Genomic DNA, 21,858 nt, shown 5'->3' with positions numbered 1-21,858 from the left:
GACAGCACTGGCTGTTAGTAAATTCTTTATACTGCACTGAAAACTGTCTCTTGAAATTTGAGTTTTAAGCAAAAAATCTTAGCTTTGCCCCATGAGCCCGGCCAGAATCAATATATTTCTTCTTTACCAAGACGGGCCACCTGGACTCTCAGAACAGCTGTCTCAGATCAACCCGCTAGATCAGGGGTCCCCAAACTACAGCCTGCGGGCTGCATGCGGCCCCCTGAGGCCATTTATGTGGCGCTGTGATTAGGTCTTCACGGACATGGTCTTCTTTAACCCTCCCTCAGCCCACAGAGGGAAGAGACACTGCTCTCTGTGCTGAACACCGTGGTGTGCTGCCCAAGCCGCCTTCAGGACTGACGCTTCTCCCCGCCGCACTTCCGGAAGGGGCACCTCTTTCATTGGTGGTCAGTGAGAGGAGTACTGTATGTGGCGGCCCTCCAAGGGTCTGAGGGACAGTGAACTGGCCCCCTGTGTAAAAGTTTGGGGACCCCTGCCTAGATCATTCCTCTGATCCTCCTCCAACCTGGCTCAATGTCACTCATCTCCTGGGGGGCGTATCCCGTGGAGACCCTGACTACGGGCTGACCCTGCAGGGGAGGAGGGCACTGCAGAGGAGAGAGCCCACCAGGGTCTCCCTTCCAGGTCAGTCCCCCCTGCAGGGGGCCCCCATGTTATCCTGGGGTCTCCTGTGTGTTTCTGAGGTCAGGATCTTGAGCAGCACTTGTATGAAACCCTGTACCAGTCAGCCCCACTCTGGGGGGGACGGGGGTGGAAACTCCTCTTACCCAACAGACAGAGGTCTCGGGCAGCAGAGAAGTCACCGAGGGCCGCCGTGCTGATATGGGCAACGTCGAAGTTCCTGATGGACGGGTCAACGACTACTGAAGACGGGGCCAGGGTCTGCCACGAGTCTAGGGGGACTAAGAGAGAAAGCGGGGGGTGCCCGTCACACACAGTTTTCACCTGGTGCATGAAGGCAGCGGAGTGCCACCTGATGTCCCCAATGGGCAGCCCCAGGCCACCCTCTTCTTGATCTTTATTATTACAGTGTGGTCCACTTCTTCATCCACTTCTCCATCCTACAACATTTATTAAAAAATTTGATGGGCCACGTTCTGTGCTCAATCTGAGGGGTACAAACACAGCAACAAATGAAACAAACAGAAGCGTGGCTGTTTCTTTCAGGCGGGTCACAGCAGACGGGAGAGAAGGCGAGAAGACAAGACAAACACCGCCACGCACTTGTCCTAATGCAATAATCAGAATAATGCATCCTTAGATAACAATGACGATAACTACAGATCTGCGCTGTGATTAGGTCTTCACGAACAGGGTCTTCTTTAACCCTCCCTCAGCCCACAGAGGGAAGAGACCACTGCTCTCTGTGCTGAACACCGTGGTGTGCTGCCCAAGCCGCCTTCAGGACTGACGCTCTCACCCCCCCCCCCCCCGCCACACCCGCTGCTGGGAAGCTGGGGGCTGGGGGCTCCCAGCTGAGTCCCTTTCCAGGAACTGCCTTTGGTCTAGATGAGCTGCCTCTTCCCTCTCTGGGGCCATTCTGCATCCAAAAACTGGCCCATGTGGGGACACATTGACCAGCCCCCTTGCCTCCACATGGGACAGCTCTGAAGGCCAGCCCAGCGCCAGAGCTCACGAAGGCACCGGAGGGTCCATGGCTCGCATTGTTTCAGTTCTCCTTCTGCCCCTGCCCGATCTGCCCCCGGCACCCTCACGGGGCAGCTCCCGAGAGCACAGCACCGATCTGTCCCTGGCATCTGCCCTGGCACCCTCACGGGGCTTGCTCCCGAGAGCCTGGCACTGAGCTCCCTGGGTGCAGACCTTGCTGGACAAGCCCTGCTGAGACAGCCTCTTCCAGAGATGAGGACAGTGGGGCCGAGCGGTTAACATGGCCTGCCCTAGGGCACTCTGCCCCTAAGGATGGACCGAGACTGAAACTCAGTCTCTGTGCCCACAGAGCCTGTGCCCCCTGGCTGTGCACCGGGCTGCCACCCACACCCTGCCCGCAGGACGTGCTGTCACAGCAAGTGAGGGGGACATGTGGCTGTACGTGCCGGAGAGAGGGTGGGCAAAGAGCTCTGTCAGAGCACCGGTGTGCCCCTGTGGGGACAGAGGGGACCCTGAACAGGGGGCTTACGCTTCCACTGTGAGGAAGGTCTGTGGGGCCTGGCCAGTGGGTACACTACTCTGTCCACAAACAGCATTAAAGAGGGAGCCTGCCAAACCCGGACCCTATGATCACTCAGGAGCGCTGATTCTAGCACATTCCAGGGAGCCGTTTAGTGGGGGCATCAGTGGTAGTTCCTGGTGAAAATCGTTCTATTAATTTATTTTTATTTTTGTCTTTGACTTTTTTTTTTTCTCAGAAGACCGGTTTGCCTTTATAATAAATCTTTGTGAGCATGTACCTTGCACTAGCAGGCGATCTTAGATTCAGCACTTTATAGTTTCCAAAGCGCTGTCACTCATCAGCTAAGCCCCTTGGGGGTGTAAACTCATTGCCTCAGTGTCCTCATCTGCAAAACATCCTCACATCTGATCCCCTAAATGTCCCAGGTGAGGGATGCAGTAGAGACACGAATGCCTCCTTCACCAACGAGGCATCGGAAGCTCGGAGACCTTACATGACTTTCTAAGAACAAAGAGCTGGCTGGCCGGTGACCAAGTCTGAGATAAACTCGGTCTCCTGGAGCTACGCCAGCGCTTTTTCTGTCCCCTCTGATCTCCCTAGATAGCTGGGCATCCTTTCCAGGAGGCTGTCCCCAGGCAGAGAAAGGCCATTGTTTTTAACAGCACTATGCTTTTAGCTATGTGGGGAAGCTTATCATTTTTTTTTTCTTTATCAAACCTGTCTTTGACACCCAGAGCACTGGGGGGGGGGGGGGGGAAGGGAGGGTCACGAAAATTAGAATGGTAATAAAGTATCAAAACAATCTAGCACCATAATCCTTTTCCGTTCTTACTTTTTAAAAAAAATAAAAACAGAAACCCTGGCCAGTGGTGGCGCAGTGGACAGAGCAACAACCTGGGACGCTGAGGTCGCCGGTTCAAAACCCCAGGCTTGCCTGGTCCAGGCACATACAAAAAGCAACTACTACGACGCTTCCCACTCCTCCCCATCCCCATTCTTTCTCTTTCTCTCTCTCTCTAAAATGAATAAGTAAAATCTTTAAAAAATAAAATAAAAACAGAAAAAGAGAAGGGAAAAGGTTTATGCAGAGAAGTCACCAAAATATAGCACCGCATTCCCCATGGTCGCATCAAGGAGTAGGCTGACCCCCACGCCGGTCCTGAAGCTGTGGGTCCATCTTCAGAACCAAGAGCCCGTCTTCCTGAACTTGGGACCTGGTTCTCCTGCAGGAGACGCTGGACTTTCATCTTCTTAAGCGTTCTTGGCAATGTTGCTGTTTTCACAGGCAGTACAAGTGGCATTTTTTTGCAACAGGACCACACTGAGCTGTGTATTTTTAGATGAGGAGCACGCTGCAATTTCAGGGAAGAGTCATGATGGGGCTTCAGGAACCAAACTCGCCAATTACGGTCTTAAATGGAAGCCTTGGCTGCGCTCCATGCTCAGATTGATATCTGGGGGAAAGCGCTATAATTGGAGGGTGAGTTTCGTCTCCCAAGTGAGAGCCAGCTCAGCTGTCACCGTCCCAGGGACTGGTGCCAAGTCTCGGCCACACCTTCCACCTGTCCCCATCCTCTCACCAGCAGGAAGCCCTAGACTGAGTGACCGCTGTTGTGCAGAATCCGACAACTGGGTTCGGGCATCTCAGGGACACTCTGAGGACCCTCCCCTGGTGAATGTGGAACCACGGTGAAGCCTAAAAGCATCTCGGTGGCATTTCATGAGCTTAGTGTTTGCCAAGAACCTAGCAACACCATTGCATCTGACATTCACGCTAACCCGCGCTGTGGCCTCATTACTGCGCACATCTCAGACATGATGGAGGAGACGGAGCCAGGAACACGCGCAGAGGGCTGTGCCGACACCTGGCGAGCTTGGCCTTGAGCCCGGCTCCTGCCGGTTCAGAAACCGGGGTTTGTCCTGCAACGCGAGTTCTTCTCTCCGGTGACGGAGGTAATGACAGGTTTCCGCTCCCCCAGAGGAGGAGGCTGCTTCCAACACAGACCCTGCGGTGCTGTGTTGATTGGCTTTCATTGTTCCTTTTATTAAAAATACATTTTATAAATTGCAAGGCCAGTGCCACTTACTAAGAAAAGATCTCCTCTTGCGTTGTAAACACGGTAGTTACCGCACAGGAAGTACTTCTAGGTGAATGACTTGTGTCTGGTGAGTTTCTACTCTCTTCCCTCACGGCGTCCATTCGGATTCTACTCACACGGTGCTTAAGCTAGAGTCACTTTGTAGCACAGTTGATCATTAAATGGGAAAAGTCTTCCCATATTATTTTTCTTTCAGAAATATTTCTTGGGTGTTTTTCTCCAACTGTGTATTTATCAGATGATATGTAAACCCATTTTGCCAAGTTTCCAGAATGCTCTTTTGGGACATTAATTGGAAAAATTCATTTGAGGAAAAAAATTTAAAAAATTTTTATGTTTACATTTTGATGTGACTAAGAATGGAATGGGATCTTTTCTGTGTGTGTGTTATATTTTTTTAAGCGGTCATTATTGACCTAAAGGAAAGCTATGTATGTGTGGGTATTTCTTTTCGAAGAGGACACATACTGAACTCACTCTCAATGTGACTGACACAATAGTTGCAAGTCAGGCTCTTCTCTCTGTGGCTGCTTGGAAGACGGGCCCGATTTAGACGTCGGCTTGAGCGATGACACGCCATCCAGCCCCTGTGACTAGTGACTGGGTCTGAGCCTACGTCATAAATAAGACATAGTGGCTAAGCAGCCAGCTTCCTTGAGCTTGTCCCAGCTCCTCCACTGAACAGGTCTGTGACTTCGAACAAAACGCTCTCCCTTTCCGAGCCTCAGTTTCCTCATCTGTAAAATGGGGATATTACAGGATGCTCTCTTCTGGGCTCGTAACCTAGAGTGACAGTGAGTTACAGTAGCAGTGAGTTACTGTACAGGGGTAGGAGGACTTAGGGCACACAGCCACTCGCATGGTCTCTGGGCTAAGCTGCTGGGTCCTGGCTGCATTTGAGTCACTATCTTTTCAAAACCATGGAAGCCCGAACCTGGGACTTCTGTACCCAGGGGGGCATTCTCCAAGGGGTACAGGAGTCCAAGTCATTGCGGTGGTATCAAAATTGTCTTCCTGACCTTTCTACCGGATTCCTGCTTCCCCTCCCCCACCCCAGCCTTGGGCCAGGGCACCCCTCTTCAGCACCCCGCCCTCCGCCCTCTGGCCCCGTGACTGCTCAGACAAGTCATCAGCACGGTGGCACTGAGCAGTGTGCGTGCCTGACTGGCCCCTGAACCCACTTCCACGGGAGACCTGCTGCTGAAAACAGTGACATCCGCGGACAGCGTCTCGAGGTGTTACGAGCCCACACATCACAAAATGAACTCGCCCCCGCCCTCCTCTTACCCCACACCTCACCCCCATGCTGTGTTCTCCCCTCCTCGGAGCAGGCTCCCACGCCCACCCCGTTACCCAGCCCAGAAGCCCCATCGCCCTCCTCGCCTCCTCTCTCCTCGTGGGGTAACCCTGCCGCCGCAGCCCCTTGGGAGCTGTCCTTTCTTCTCCACCCAGAGTCTGGCCTCGTCAGTTTCACCGCAGCCCTGACACGCCAGTTCCTGAGACCCAGATGGGCCCCCGTGCCGCCGGGCTCGCCCCCTCTCCTGTCACTGTCACACTCCAGCCAGGGTCACCTCCTGGTCCCATCACACCAATCACACCGCTCAGTGTCCTCGGGGGGACAGGCCAAGTCCCCTGAGACTCCAGTGGCATCACCCCTCCCATGTACGGGGGGACCCGGGCGCACCCCACATATGTCATGTAATCAGAAGACGTGGAAAGTGCTATCACCTTCCTACGAAATCTGAGTTACATAGATTAGCTTACATCAACCCTTCTTGCAGCATGAGCCATGGGAGGAGAGGTCACAGGGCAGTCCCCAAGGTCACAGGGCTGAGGCTGGTATCAGACTCCGCTCTGTCCCCTGGCAGCCCGGGACCTCCTCAGTGAGGCGAGGACTGACTGCCAAGGTCAGGCCTCCTTCCCAGCAGCGAGGGCACGCACGCCCTCCCAGCCCCTGACCCTACCCCCGCATCGTGGTGGTGACAACCTAAGTATGAAACAGTCCATCAACAGGTCCTAAGACCTTGGAGAACATGCCCTGGGAGGCACGTGGCCACGTGGGTCGATTAGCAGAGGGGAAACGGTGGGCCCAAAGGGAAGAGAGACTCCACAGTGTCACACAGCCCCCCCCTTCCCTTCCTCCCCCCCCCCCCCGTGACGGGACATGCTGGCGAGGGTGCCACCACCTAGCGGGCGGGCCTGAAATGCTAAAAGCTCAAGATTGTCTGAATCCGTCCTACTTACAATGCTCTACCGAGATAAACACTATCTCTATTTCACAGAGAAGAGCCCAGAGAGGGTCCAGGACTTGCCCAAGGTCACACAGCACATGCATCCAGGGCAGCCCCACAGCCTTATGTCCCACTGGGCACCACGGAATGGCCGAGGGTGGACAGGGCAGAGGGGAGGGCAGGGCTGGCGGGGCACTAGCTGAGAAGCAGGCGCGGGGTCGGGGCAGGACTCCGGGACAGCGTGGGCGGCCACCTCAGCACGGCCAGGCCTCTGAGTGATAGCGAGGTCATTTATTCCCATCCAGAAAGCACTCCGTTTCTAATTCTCCCTTTTAATCTAGACTAAGTTAAAAAAAAAAAAAAAAAAGTCACTTAGATGAGAATACATTTGGAAAATTTCTACCAATATATAGAAAGCCACGTTTCATTGTATTTCCTTTCTCCTCCCTCCCCTCCCTCGCTTTCGGCTTCCCTGCCTTCCTTTCCAGACATCAGTTAAAGGAGAAACGTTTGATTTTGATTTCAAGGCTTACTTAGGGTAATTGCAACCAGTAAAAATAGATTGGGAAAAAACCCTAGAAAACCCACATGACTGCAGACCGATGTTGACACAGCAGGGACAGGTCGGTTGCTCGCTGGCTGGGGAACCAGAAGGAGGGGACTTCTTCCTCCGACCCTCCTTTTCCTCATTGGGAAAGTGGGGAGAATGTAGTTCCCAGTGTTTCTGAATCAGACCCAAGCGCACAAAGGCCAAACCCATAGCAAACGCCAACCTTCTTTCCGACGTTCAGAGAAGCCCAGGCCCACTCGTGACATGAAAGTAGGGTGTTCTTAAGGATCGCCAAGGATGGAGATGACAAGGACGCGGGCTGTAAGGCGTCCCAAGAACCCTGTTCTAGCCGCCGGGCCGGCACCAGGAGGAGTCCCTGGGGCGCTGACTGTGGAACGGGCTTGAGGAAACAGCGCAGGCGGTTGCCCTGCCCCTGCTGCCCGGCCGCCTGGCTGGCTGGAGGAAAGCAGCAAAGTCTCGGAGCCGGTCAGGCGGGGAAAGCACGGTGGGCACCGGCAGGCCGCTGTGACCTCTGCCCGAGCAGAGTCTCCCAGCCTCGCCGGTCCGCTCAGGGCGCAATGCCGCACGGCCAGTGCTCGCCGGTGGGAACGCAGCAACCTGCCGCCTGCGTCCGGCGGGACCGACACTCAGACATCCTGACTTCTCGTCACACACTGTCTTGTGAGTGAGAACCACGTCACGCTGGGCTCGGTGTGCCCTGTTCACACTCAAATAAAAACCAGATGTTCCTTTGATAACAGAAAGAAGAAGCAGAAAGACAGGTTATTGTGTGATCAGTTAAAAGGTGGTGACAGTGGGACCAGACCCACCTGCGGATTTAGCGTTTCTTCTGGGAGACGGCCCTCACCCTTACACTGCCTCTTTTCACATTTGAAACACTTGGGAAAATACCTAGGCATGCAATTACTTCTGCTCAGCCTCCAAATAGCTGCTCTTTTAGCTCCCCAAGTGAGCACGCTTTCACCTCTAACTTTGTATCCACGGAGCTTAGCAGAAGGATGGCTGTGAGTACCGGGCATTGAATTATGTCCCCACCCCCTCCAAGACTCATACTTTGAAGTCCTAACCCCTCCCCCAATACCCCAGGATGGGGTCCTATTTGGAGACGGGGCCTTTACAGAAGTGGTTAATTTAAAAAGAAGTCATCAGGGCCCTGGCCGGTTGGCTCAGTGGTAGAGCGTCAGCCTGGCGTGTAGAAGTCCCGGGTTCGATTCCCGGCCAGGGCACACAGGAGAAGCACCCATCTGCTTCTCCACCCCTCCCCCTCTCCTTCCTCTCTGTCTCTCTCTTCCCCTCCCGCAGCCAAGGCTCCATTGGAGCAAAGATGGCCCGGTCGCTGGGGATGGCTCCTTGGCCTCTGCCCCAGGCGCTAGAGTGGCTCTGGTCCCAACAGAGCGACGCCCCCGGGTGGGCAGAGCATTGCCCCCTGGTGGGCAGAGTATCGCCCCCTGGTGGGCGTGCCGGGTGGATCCCGGTCGGGCGCATGCGGGAGTCTGTCTGACTGTCTCTCCCCGTTTCTAGCTTCAGAAAAATACAAAAAATAAATAAATAAATAATAAAAATAAATAAATAAAAAGAAGTCATCAGGATGGTTCTTAATCCACAATGACCGTTGTCCTTATACTAAAGGAGAGATTCGGACAGAGTCACGCACACAGGACAGGCGACGCGGAGACGCCGTTTGGAGACAGTTGTTGACCAGCGATGGAGAGGGTTCCGGGACAGATCCTCCTCTCAACGCCCGAAGACGGACCAGCCCTGCCGACACCTCTATCCTCACCACCAGCCCCCAAACTGCGAGAGAACCCATTCCTGTTGTTCGAGGCCCCCGTGTGTGGTGTTTCGTCATGGCAACCCCAGGACACTCCCTCAGTGAGGCCGTGCTCAGGACGCACGCCCACTCCCCGATGCGCAGAGACTCCCTGAGCCCTGCCGTTGTGCTCGGCACGGAAATCCCAGAGATAGTTCTTACCGGGGAGCCTAACGCACTTCACAGCGGCTGATACTTCCGAAGCATTTCCTATTTTCCAGACACATTGCGAGGCTACGTGTGTTGTTTAATTAATCTACAGACAGCCGTGTCTCTGGCTGTTCCAGTCACCCTGCTCGACGAGGTGGCACTGCACGTTTTCAGGAGGGACCACTCTGGGGGCCTCATCGCGGCTCTGCCTACCGCCAGCTCTGACTTTGGAGAGATTACATCCTGAGTCTCAATGGCTGTTTTGCTTTCATCTGTAAACTGGGATGGTCATGTCCGCTGTGTCACAGAGGAGGTCGCCCCATATGGTCAAGGGGCATACCATTGGCTGGGGCCTCTCCCTGCCTTCCTGAGGGAGAGACTGGAGGCAGCCAGGGCTTGTCCTCCCCTCTGCTCGTCCCAGTGCAGACGTTGTCACCCCCAGTGTGTGTCACAGCACGGAAAAGCCAGCAGCTCCAGACACCGGCCGGGGACCGTGCCTGCCACCTGCCCGGGGCGTGAGACATGATCAATAATACTCCGTAAAAATCCGACCTCTGCATGTCAGCCTCCCAAAGCCAGAGCTCCCACCTCTGCGCTGTGTTGCTGAATGCCGTCCCTTGTGAAACGGGGCGTTTTCAATCAAGACGCAAACACTAGCAGGACTGAGAGTGCCATTGCCACCCCCTCAGCTTGCTGGTCAGGTTTGTCACACTGGGCAGGAGGGACTAAGAAGAGCCACTCAGAAGGTTCAGGGGCTTGGGAGGAAGGGCGAGAAGACAGCAAACGTTCAGGCGGCACAGGCGTCAGCAGGGCTTGCAAGGCAGACAGGAAATGTTTCAGGCTTCTCGGCCACATTTGTTCCCCATCACATATGAGTCTACTTTTTTTTTTTACAACCCTTTAAAAATGCCTGAGGCCCATTCTCAGCTCATGGGTCAAACTAGGCTGCAGGCTGCGGGTTGTGGGCCCTGGTCTAGAAGCCAGAGGCTGAGAAAGGTCAGTCCCTACGCACCACAGTGGACGGGAGCCAGAGATCGGAAGGGCCACCTGACAGGGAGTTTCTGGGCTTTTTCCAGGAAGCAGGAGGAGCCGGGCAGGGGCCGTCTGGAAGGTAAAATGTAGTAATTTTATGTGTTGATAGCTGTCCTTCCTAACCTGGCACGTCATAGGCCCTCTGCAAACTGACGATGACTAGCTTTGTGTTTAAAAATTAGACTTATTTGGTGGAATGAGAACTCGGCGACCATGAGCTGCCCTCCGATCCAGGGGAGGATTGTCAGCCAGCCTGGCATCGCCCTGTCCACACAGCCCCTGCGGCTCCTGGTCCCACCTGCTGCTGTCCCCGACTCCGGGAAATCACCGCATCGCTGTCACAGCTCACCTGGGAACCTGTCTCGCCCTTCCCCTCTATTGCGTCCCGGAGACAAGCGTCCTTACCACGGCCATAATGTCCCCTGCCCTCATCGCGGGTCACCTGCTAATTCTTCTCATCTTTCTCAGCCGGGAGATGCCCGGCCATTTCTCCCGCTTTCTTCAAATTCTCTGCCAGCCAGCTCACAATTTCCACTCCGCCCCCATTTCTACTAAATTCTCGGGTGACTTTCATCTAGTGGGGAAGCTGGATGACTTAGTCAATACTCTGGTCTCCGGATCCCTGAGACCTTTATTCCTACTCATTCCATCTCCGTGCGTCCAAGACCCCGCCCCAGCCTCCATCGTGGCCCGGACTCCGTCACCCTTCCAAACGTCGTTTCACTAAAGCTCGACCGCTGTTCCATCGCATGATCCTCTTTTCTCCGGAGCATTTCCACACATTTCTCCCACTAAAAACTGCTCTTCGATTTCACCGTGATTTCTGCTCTCTCAGTCGCTCCACGTGACCCACCTTGGCTGACATATCGTCAGCCAATGCGGACGTCCTAAGCCGAGACCTCCCGCCGGTCCATCACTTCAGCTTTCCTGTTACCAGTGCCTGGGCTCTCTTCCATCCCCGCTGAGCTAACCCCAGGGGCCAGCTTTCTGTGCAGCTTGCCTTGGCTGCTGAGCACGGCTGGAGAATTACCCACAGGGGACAGGCTGGTGCCTTGACCACTTTGGGTCTTCAGCCTCAGTTTGGACTCTCAACACAGACTGGCAACACAGTCACCTCTCCTCCACTCTGCAGCCACCGCTCCCAATGCTTGTCACTCTCTCCAGGAGCGGACGTTGTCACTGCCACTCTGACTCTCAGCACGTGCCTGATTTCTGGCCTCCCAGGGAAAAGAGGGACCGCTGTCAACATCTGCCTCAGTCCTTGTCCCCTTCTCCGCTCCATCACCCAATCCATCTTTCCCCTTTGTTTCTCCTGAACAGAGGAAGGGCGGGGGATGGCGGCCGATCCCCCCCACCTGTGCTCCAGGGTGTGTTTTGTCACCGCCCTGGGGCAGCCATCGATCAGTTGTCCCCAAATCCAGCCACACTCCCATCCCTCCTCTCCTTCACTCTGTCCCAGGACACGGACACATTCCTCTGCACGAAAACGCACTCAGATCTTCCCGTTAGAAAACCAGCATCTTACTCCAACCCATTTCTTGTGTTTTTACTTGGGATCTGGGTCTCAGGGAGCCTATTTTCCTGAAAATATGGGAAAAAAATTGTATGTATAGAGGGGCATACTGTTTTTAATACATTGTCACGAGTATTGGACCTAAAAACGGATGGTCACCAACTGATATGCCAGGATTCTTTTTTAAAATGGTTACATTTATGTTCTTCCTTCGCAGCCAAGAGTCTTGGGAAAAGTCTGTAGTTCCCACTGCCTCAAATACCCTGTTCAGTATCTTCCCTCGTCACTCCACTGTAGCTGCAAAGTGGGCCCTGTGACTAACCCGGCGAGTCTGGGCAGCCTGAACCTTCCCTGACACCACTGGTCACCTCTCCCGGCCCCGGTGCCCACGACCCCCGTGCCCATCTACCCAGCTGTTCTTCTGGCTCCTGCTCTTCCTTCCATATGGCTGTTTCTCAGAGGTCCGCCCTTGACCTCCACTATTTACCTCTGACACATTCTCCATGTGTGATCTCACTATCCCCAAGATCTCACACGTTACGGACATGCTGATAATTAGTACACATCTCTGCAGATCTTCAGCCCAAGCTTCATGCTGAGACACTCAGGGATTACCAGACACCTCTACGCAGGATTTCAGCCCAAGCTTCAAGCTGAGACACTCAGGGATCACCAGACACCTCTACGCAGGATTTCAGCCCAAGCTTCATGCTGAGACACTCAGGGATTACCAGACACCTCTACGCAGGATTTGAAAGCTGAACGCTCATTCTCACTTCCCTTCTCACCAACACTCTTCGACTGGTCTCCTTCTCACATTCTCTCTCTTGGGAATTAGCCCAGGAAAACCACTGCCCGTGGGAATGCCCAACCTGAAATGTTAAATCTTGTCCTTGACTGGTATTCAGGTAGATTGTATATCCATCAGGAAAGGGCATTATCGAAGGAAAGTCAGGGTAAATGTATTTGCAAATCTCAATTTCTCATTCTACCAGTTTCATCAAAGATTCTCCCTGGGACAGACACATCCTATCTGAATTCCTAACAACAAATCTGGCCTTAAAGTTTCCTCGCGTCCTGACTACTGCCTCTCTCACCTGCCTCTTCAGCCCCATCGTTCACCAGCCTACTTCCTACCATCCCAAGCCCACACCTGGTGATCTAGCAAAACCCGTGTTGTATGACTTCGTGAACTGTTCTCTTTGATTGACACGTGCTTACAAAGCGCAGTCAGTTTATTCACATAAACTGAACATCCTTTAAAGCCCAAGTCAGACGTCGCGTCCTGTTGAAACCCACGGAACACTCCTTTCTCCGCCGCCCTGAACGGTTTGTCTTCAGCTCAAAGGGGCTGGTAAATATATCTACTGTTCCACTAATAGGCTGCATCGCAACTTACTTATGTGTTTTACCTGTTGAATTATAAGCTCCTTGAAATCAAAGTCTTTGCCTCAGTTTCCACTGATTCTCCAAGACCTCTCATAACAGTATTTAAAAACCTGTTACCAATAAAAGTAGTATTACAGTTGGAGCTAGCATTTATTAAGGCTTCTATGTGCTAATAGGAATAATAATATTACTATCCTGCATGAATAGCCCAATCCATAAATCTGTATCAAATGAATTAAGTTCCTTAATTAATAAAGGAGAAATAAGAGTCTAACCCTCATTTTAATTCTATAAAAATCAACACAGGAATTATTCACATACCATAAGACTTCAGTAATAATTATTAACTAAATCAATTAGTGGGTCAATGAACCACATAGGAAGCCGGTAACGGCCAATTGTGGAGCATTCCAGTTTATGAAACACTTCCTATTTAAGCGGCAACATTTAATAACTACATCAACCTGGTGCGTTAATTGTATTATTATTACGCTTTTGCAAGGGACTGGACTGAAGCTCAGAGGAGGTGCATAACTTGGCCAAAGTGTCAGCTCCTCATCTGCAAACCAGGAACTTGACCCAGACCGCCCCTCCCCTCCCTGCTCCGCAACAGCTGCCTCCTCCTCATGACTCACCTTCAGACTCAGAGATCACTTCCCTGTAATGGCAGGGACACTGTAGGCAGGGGTTTCCACAGACATCTGAGGCGGCCCAGCCTCTGCTGAGGCTGTGAGCTTGTGGGCTGATGAGTCACCACCCTTGGTACTGCTGACATCAAAGACTCTTCTAGAGAAAAGTCTGAGTTACCAAACCACACTCGTGGAAAGGGACTTGGAGCCGCAGTCAGTCCCTCCATGTCCTCCTGACAGACGACCAGGCTCATCACCAGCCAAAGTCCCAGTGGAAATTCACAGGCTCAGGTGAAACTGATTTCTCTCTAGAAAGTTTGCCGCCTATGAAGTGGACACTGCTCACATTCCCCCCCCACACACTACAAAGGCGACCTGGGAGGCGGTACGGTAACGGGGCTTCCTGGGAACACCTGCTCTCCTCTTTCTTGGAGTCATTCTGTGCGGCCCAGGGTGGCCAGGTAAAACTGCGGAAATTCCGAGGCCCAGAGGCACACGGAGCCCCAGCGCGCTCAGCAAAGTAATTCCCATCGTGCCCAGAGCCCTCCCTCACAGCGTGGAACGAGAGCGACGGACGGAGGCTCTGCTCTCTCCCTGGGCTGTAGGTGACTTGCCCCGAGTCACACGGAGGCTCTGCTCTCTCACTGGGCCGTAGGTGACTTGCCCCGAGTCACACGGAGGCTCTGCTCTCTCCCTGGGCTGTAGGTGACCTGCCCCGAGTCACACGGAGGCTCTGCTCTCTCACTGGGCTGTAGGTGACCTGCCCCGAGTCACACGGAGGCTCTGCTCTCTCACTGGGCTGTAGGTGACCTGCCCCGAGTCACACGGAGGCTCTGCTCTCTCCCTGGGCTGTAGGTGACCTGCCCCGAGTCACACGGAGGCTCTGCTCGCTCCCTGGGCTGTAGGTGACTTGCCCCGAGTCACACGGAGGCTCTGCTCTCTCACTGGGCTGTAGGTGACTTGCCCCGAGTCACACGGAGGCTCTGCTCTCTCCCTGGGCTGTAGGTGACTTGCCCCGAGTCACACGGAGGCTCTGCTCTCTCCCTGGGCTGTAGGTGACTTGCCCCGAGTCACACGGAGGCTCTGCTCTCTCCCTGGGCTGTAGGTGACTTGCCCCGAGTCACACGGAGGCTCTGCTCTCTCCCTGGGCTGTAGGTGACTTGCCCCGAGTCACACGGACGCTCTGCTCTCTCCCTGGGCTCTGGGTGACTTGCCCCGAGTCACACGGAGGCTCTGCTCTCTCCCTGGGCTGTAGGTGACTTGCCCCGAGTCACACGGAGGCTCTGCTCTCTCACTGGGCTGTAGGTGACCTGCCCCGAGTCACACGGAGGCTCTGCTCTCTCACTGGGCTGTAGGTGACTTGCCCCGAGTCACACGGAGGCTCTGCTCTCTCCCTGGGCTGTAGGTGACTTGCCCTGAGTCACACGGAGGCTCTGCTCTCTCCCTGGGCTGTAGGTGACTTGCCCCGAGTCACACGGCTGGGCCGGACCAGGCGGTCAGACTCCTAGGACTGCACTCCCACCCTCTGCCGCTGCTGTCACTGCGGTCCCCAGAGCAGCTGCTTGTCAACCACGTGCTGTACGTGTCGGGCATCTTGCTCAGCACTGTCCTCACCAGGCTTCATCCAATCCGCAGCAACTCGTGCATGTAGGCGATGTTATTGTCAGATTTGGGTCCAGCGCTCCCTTACACTCGAGGTCCCTTTAAACGCAAAACCCCCTCACCCAACCTCCCTCTGGGGTAGCTTTCTCATTAAGCACCTCCCTCACCGAACCTCCCCCTCCCTTTAAGCAGCACCCCCCCCCCCCAGCCCAGGAGGATCTGGGATGTGTCCTTCGGGCAAGGCCTTCAGGAGGGGTCTGAGGGTCGGCAAAGGGAGACAGCCTGTGACCAAGGCCACAAACCAGGACGGGCTGATCTGAGCAAGTCCAGCTGCACCAAGCCCCACGGCAGCAGACAGCTGCAGCAGCCCCCCTATCAGACACCCCCTTCCTGCAGCTGCCCACCACGCCACTGGGATCCCAGCCCACCCGTGCGCAGATGCACGAATAACCCTCTTACAACACTCATCAGGCCCGTGCGTCCTCCTTTGTTCGAGCCTAACAGTCATTAAGTCTACCTCAGGGACACTCCGGCTCCGCGTGCCTTGTGCTGGGTCAGTGACGAGACCTGCAGCAGGCCTGGAGCTGGACTTGAAACCTGTACGCACCCAGTGCCCCAAGTCTCTCGGCCTCATCTCTTCTCCTGCTACAAACATCTGCCAAGTGCCTCTGGCTCGCTTGTGCCTAAGTTATCACAAAAAAACAGAAGAAACGCAAAACCACACCTCAAAGCATAACTGAACCAATCAACAAAGTTACAAACATAGAAAATGCAAAGGGAAACCTAGAAGCCGTTTCAGACACCCCCTCACACAGCCAGAGACTCTCCAACTCCCTTGAATCCTCCAGCGGCGGGGAGCTCATCCCCTCAGTCAGCATCACGGCAGGAAAACCAGAGCCTTCTCCTTCCGTCATCCGACCTCATCGTCCCCCCACACCCTCACCGCATCTCCCGCGGGTCCTCCCAGGACACCAGAGCCTCCGTCCATACGGAAGCCTTCCCTTGATCCCTCTGACCGGGCCCTCTCACTTCCTGGACCGTGCACATGGGGGAGAGAGGGGCCCGCTGCCTTGATGAATCAAACTTCTCTCCTGCAAGGAGATCAGGGAATTCAGCAGAGATGATAAAGGAAGGCAGTCTGAAGGGTCATTAAAAAAAAAAATTCTGTAGCATTGACCACTTGTAACATAGTCTTACCATTTTTAATCAACAGTTAAAATTAGTAGGATCCACAAAAAATGAAGGAAACCCATCGCCGTCAATGGCTTGCGTTCAGGGATGGTTTAACTCCTAGCTCCACGGACGAGTTTGAAAAGCCCTGGGAATAGTATAACCTGTCTAAAATATTTATCTACCCCCCCCCCCAAATGCTTGTCAAATGGTGCTGGCACCTAAGTTATCACAAAAACAGAAGGAAAACAGAAACCACGCCTTTAAGCATAACTGAACCAATCAGTGGAGTTACAAAAATAGAAGACGTAGAGCGACATGAAACCTTCCTGGTTCGCCCACTTATTAAAGCGGGAACCCTCCTGGGGGAAATGACATACTTTTCAAAAACAACGTAGGCCCTACGTTAGCGTATTTTGTTCTTGGCTCTTTCTGCTTTAAATTCGATTGAGCAAACCCTTGGTGCACCAGATACCAAAAGTAGCTGTCTGGGGAGGAAGTTAGGCAGGGAAGTCCTGTGTTTTCTCCAACCCCTAAGATCTAACGAGGGTTTTAGATGCAACCATTCAGCAGACATCAGTCAAACGCCTCCGGGCGCACGATGTCCAGCTGCCCGCCCGGGTTGTCCACTGCGCCGCGGCAGGGGCGGCACCCCTAAAGGCTACCTGGGAGAGGGACCCCTCAGAGCTGCCAGGGCTCGACCTAATCCGGCTATGCCAACACTGCCAATCGCCGCCAGGGACTGGGCGTAGCAATTCCTACCTATAATATCTCTTCCAAGCTTAGTAACCACCTCTCTGAAATAAACATCATCATCTCCGTGACACAGATGAGGCAGCCGAGACTCAGAGAGACCCTTTAGACTGGTCAAGGTTGCACACGTACAGAGTGACAGAGACAGGGCTCCCAGAGCCCAGGGGGCTTTTCCATCAGCCCCCCCCCCCCACCGCCCATCAACCTATTCCTTTACTGATTCATTCTTTCAACAAACATCAGTGGAAACAGTATCAGCTTTAAATACTAACCTAGAGTAAAATATTGATAAATATAACTTTAAAAAAAATTATAAATATATTAATACTATTGAGCATCTACTGTATAGCAGACACTTTGCTAAGTGTTTAAATTAAACTGTGAATTACAAAACATCTGCCCTTGGGAACACTGAGTCTAGCAGACAAGCTATCAGAAGTCCACTCACTCATTCATTCATTCATTATTTCCGGAGTACTGACTAGGGGCCGCTCACGCTCCCAGGTGCTACCACACAGCAGTGAGCAGGACCGACAAGGCCCCTGCCCTGCACAGCGGGCCTCCCAGAAGAGGGGCAGACAGACCCTGAGAAGTGACCCAGGGAGACACTTCATAGCTCAGGCTGTCGGGAGACAATGAGGCTGGTGAAGAAGTGGAGAGGGCCGGAGGGGCCGCTTTGATGGGGGGTTGGGGCTGTTTGGGGGGTAGGGGCGTTAGCTCAGAGCAAGGAGGAGCAAGCCCAGTAGGGATGTATCAGGAGGAGGCTCTGGGGCTGGGTGTTCTGCCAGCTCCGTCCACCGCCACAGCCCCCTGTGCCTGGCACGGAACAGGGGCTCACCTCACACTGTTGACTGAATGCGGGTATGACAGCCGAGGCAGAGAAACCGTAACTGTCTCCCAAGTCCAGCGCCTCCGCAGCCCGCTGGAGGCTCCCTCCTGCCCCGTGGACAGAGGGAGACCTTCCAGGCTGGGGGCCGGTTCTCTCACGTTTCCTGTTTCCCTGGAGCTGCCATGGCTGTGCTCCCAGTTGGCCAGCTGCGTCCCTCTCCTTCCCAGCCCCTGGGTCTCCGAGAAGCGGAGGCGAGGTCCAGGGCAGCTGCCCCACGGGAGGGAAGCCGGGCCCAGAGCACACTCGGCCCTGCCAACTCCGGTCGCCCGGACGGCACGGCAGGTACGCATCCGGGCTGCACCGTCCAGGGCTGGTTTGGGAGCGGAGTTGATCGCTCGCTGGACGCTGTACCTGCTGCCTAGACGGTCCACTCGGGCTCTTGAGAGAAGGGATGAGCAGTGTGTGCCCGCCAGCCTTGCCTCGCTGGCCGCTAGGTTATGAGACAACAATTCTCATGCAAACTGACAGAGTCCACTGTGAGCTCCCTCGAGAGGGTGCATGTGTGTGTGACTGTGTGTGAGTGTGTGTGTTTACATAGCTACGCACATATCTGGGAAGGAGACTGAACTGGTGCATGTGTGTGACTGTGTGTGTCAGTGTGTGTGTTTACATAGCTACGCACATATCTGGAAAGGAGACTGAACTGGTGCATGTGTGTGTGACTGTGTGTGAGTGTGTGTGTTTACATAGCTACGCACATATCTGAAAGGAGACTGAACTGGTGCATGTGTGTGTGACTGTGTGTGTGTGTTTACATAGCTTTGCACACATCTGGGAAGGAGACTGAACTGGTGCACGTGTGTGTGACTGTGTGTGAGTGTGTGTGTTTACATAGCTACGCACATATCTGGGAAGGAGACTGAACTGGTGCATGTGTGTGTGACTGTGTGTGTGTGTTTACATAGCTACGCACATATCTGGGAAGGAGACTGAACTGGTGCACGTGTGTGTGACTGTGTGTGAGTGTGTGTGTTTACATAGCTACGCACATATCTGAAAGGAGACTGAACTGGTGCATGTGTGTGTGACTGTGTGTGAGTGTGTGTGTTTACATAGCTACACACATATCTGGGAAGGAGACTGAACTGGTGCATGTGTGTGACTGTGTGAGTGTGTGTGTTTACATAGCTACGCACATATCTGGGAAGGAGACTGAACTGGTGCATGTGTGTGTGACTGTGTGAGTGTGTGTGTTTACATAGCTACGCACATATCTGAAAAGGAGACTGAACTGGTGCATGTGTGTGTGACTGTGTCAGTGTGTGTGTTTACATAGCTACGCACTTATCTGGGAAGGAGACTGAGCTCCTATATAAACATGAGACAAGTTTGCAGTCAGTGTCTGCTCACCTTTTAGCCTGCACCTTCTAGTACCTGCACCTTTTAGCCAAAAACAAAGGATTAAGCATTAGGCTTGTGTGTGTGTGTGTGGGGGGGTGTTAACGCACCACCAGTCCCACAGCTACAGTGTGTGTGTGTGTGTGGGGGGGGGTGTTAACGCACCACCAGTCCCACAGCTACAGTGTGTGTGTGTGTGTGTGGAGGGGGTGTTAACGCACCACCAGTCCCACAGCTACAGTGTGTGTGTGTGTGGGGGGGTGTTAACGCACCACCAGTCCCACAGCTACAGTGTGTGTGTGTGTGTGTGTGTGGAGGGGGTGTTAACGCACCACCAGTCCCACAGCTACAGTGTGTGTGTGTGTGGGGGGGTGTTAACGCACCACCAGTCCCACAGCTACAGTGTGTGTGTGTGTGTGTGTGTGGAGGGGGTGTTAACGCACCACCAGTCCCACAGCTACAGTGTGTATGTGTGTGTGTGTGTGTGTGTGTGGAGGGGGTGTTAACGCACCACCAGTCCCACAGCTACAGTGTGTGTGTGTGTGGGGGGTGTTAACGCACCACCAGTCCCACAGCTACAGTGTGTGTGTGTGTGTGGGGGGGGTGTTAACGCACCACCAGTCCCACAGCTACAGTGTGTGTGTGTGTGGGGGGTGACAGTGCCCCTGGGTTGGTGCAGGACAGTCTGTCCAGTTCTAATAAAACCTCCTCCACCCCCCCAGCTGCCCCAGAGCAGACCGCCAGAGCACAGCACCCCAGCAATGCACACTGTGACGTCCCTCCAGGTCCCTCTCACAGCCGGAGAGCACTGAGCACAGTGCCTGCCGTCACCCCTCCATACACAGGACTTCTTTAGATGTGTCCCTTGCCCGCTCTGCCGTCCGCGGGCTGCGGCCTGGGAGAGGCGCTTGCTCTGGGAACGTCACGGGCTTGGAACTGCTGCCGACATTTCTGAAACACTCGCTGAGGAGCGGAGCCGGGCTGCGTGCTGCCGTTTGTTTACTCCTCCACACAAGCCTGCGGGATTGACGTTTCTTCTTTTGCACCATCAGCCTCATGTTACAGAAGCAAATGGAGGCTGCAAGAGCCCGAGGCTCTGGCCCCGGAGTCCTCAGCTGGCAGAGCGACGGGCGAACTGGGCGCTGAGCGGACTGGCTTCAAAGCTCCCGGCTGTGCCAGGGCCCCCCCCTCGCTTCCCTCAATTAGCCGGTGTGGCGTGCACGCTCCCTGCCAGCGCTGACATTCTTGAGGATCACACGACTGCCCCCGGCTTAATGGAAAACAGCTGCTGGAACCACCAACTGAATTCCACCGCTCAGCCCCAGCCGAAAGCGAAGGACGCGGGCAGAGCAGACGAGGAGGACTGGCTGCAGTCGTGGCCCCAAAAGACCGTCCGTGCGGCCGCCTCCGTTTCCATCCACCCGGAACTCGCTGTCACTGTCCCCGAGCTCCAGGACGAGGCTGGGGGCCGCGCTGGAAAAGCTAAACAAGGCCCATTTGAACGAGGCATCTTCCTTAGCATCGCCCGGCCCCCTCTCGGCTGCAGCCGCGCTCGCTCACAGCGCCCTCTGCTGGGAGCGACCTGTGCTGCACCTGCTCCTCCAAGGGCACTCAAGGTCAAGGGTTGGAGTGCATCCTCCAGGGCATTTTGAAGCCCCCTGGGGGATACGAACTTAGAATACAGAACAGGTTTCTAAAGACTCATAGTCTGTGTTTCCCCCTGGCGTGCAATCCAACTGCTCACTTTGCCTCAGTGGCTCCTAGGAGCAGCGTGCTTCTGAAATAGTGCGCGAGAAGCAAAATGTGACTTGTCCTGGGAATGAGTGAGCCCTTGGGAGATCCCACAGGTGGACGTGCGGGCGTGCAGGGGGAGGGAGAGTGAGGTCCTCCGGTGCCCGAGGAGACAACATGCGCTAACCCTGGGCTCCCGCTCTGCATTGGTTGCTGCGGGTCTTTCAAACAGCAATGGGCATTTTTCCCTTAAGAAGAAAGAACAACTTTATGGTTTTGCCTGTTTGGGTTTTCTTTAAGTACAATTTTTCCCTGAAAAGAGTAAAATGAGGCTCTATACACAGATGACACAATTGCCCTCATTTTCTCAAAATCTAGCTAGTCCATCCACCAACGCACCCCCTTCCCAGCCCAAAGGAAGAGCTTTCGAATAGTTTTAAAGCTCACTGTGCAAGGAGGTGCAGGACCCAACACGCACTATCGTTCAGTCCTCTCCCCCATCCAGCCTGCTCCTGCCCTGCCGTCCTGAACTGGTCGCGTTTCCCTGCCATGCTGACGCATGCCCCTGGGCTGCTGTTCATGCGCTGCCCTCTGCCCAGGAAGCCTCCTGCCCGCTCCTGGCCATCTGACAAATACATGCTAGTCCTCCATGCTAGGTCGGCCATGGCGGGCCTGTGGTCACCCCTGCTGTCTGTGCCAGATCCCCATCCTCCCACGACAGCCTGCAAGCAGGTTTGCTGTGGTGTGAGTGGTTCCTCTCCCCAAACTCTGTCTTCCAGTGCCTTCCTCCTGACGA

The 21,858-nt window shown here is 54.4% G+C and overlaps 1 protein-coding gene across 1 annotated transcript in view; it reads right to left on the bottom strand.

Annotated features, from left to right (window-relative positions):
* TG (thyroglobulin) overlaps nt 1–21,858 on the bottom strand; it is a 228,179-nt gene that overhangs the window by 115,529 nt on the left and 90,792 nt on the right. Inside the window, exon 31 of the mRNA XM_066372766.1 lies at nt 792–926. Coding sequence (XP_066228863.1) covers nt 792–926 — 135 coding nt within the window. The remainder of the gene's footprint in view (nt 1–791; nt 927–21,858) is intronic.

Source organism: Saccopteryx leptura, chromosome 3, assembly GCF_036850995.1.
Source record: "Saccopteryx leptura isolate mSacLep1 chromosome 3, mSacLep1_pri_phased_curated, whole genome shotgun sequence".
NCBI lineage: Eukaryota > Metazoa > Chordata > Mammalia > Chiroptera > Emballonuridae > Saccopteryx > Saccopteryx leptura.
This window is presented reverse-complemented; position numbering and strand designations above follow the sequence as displayed.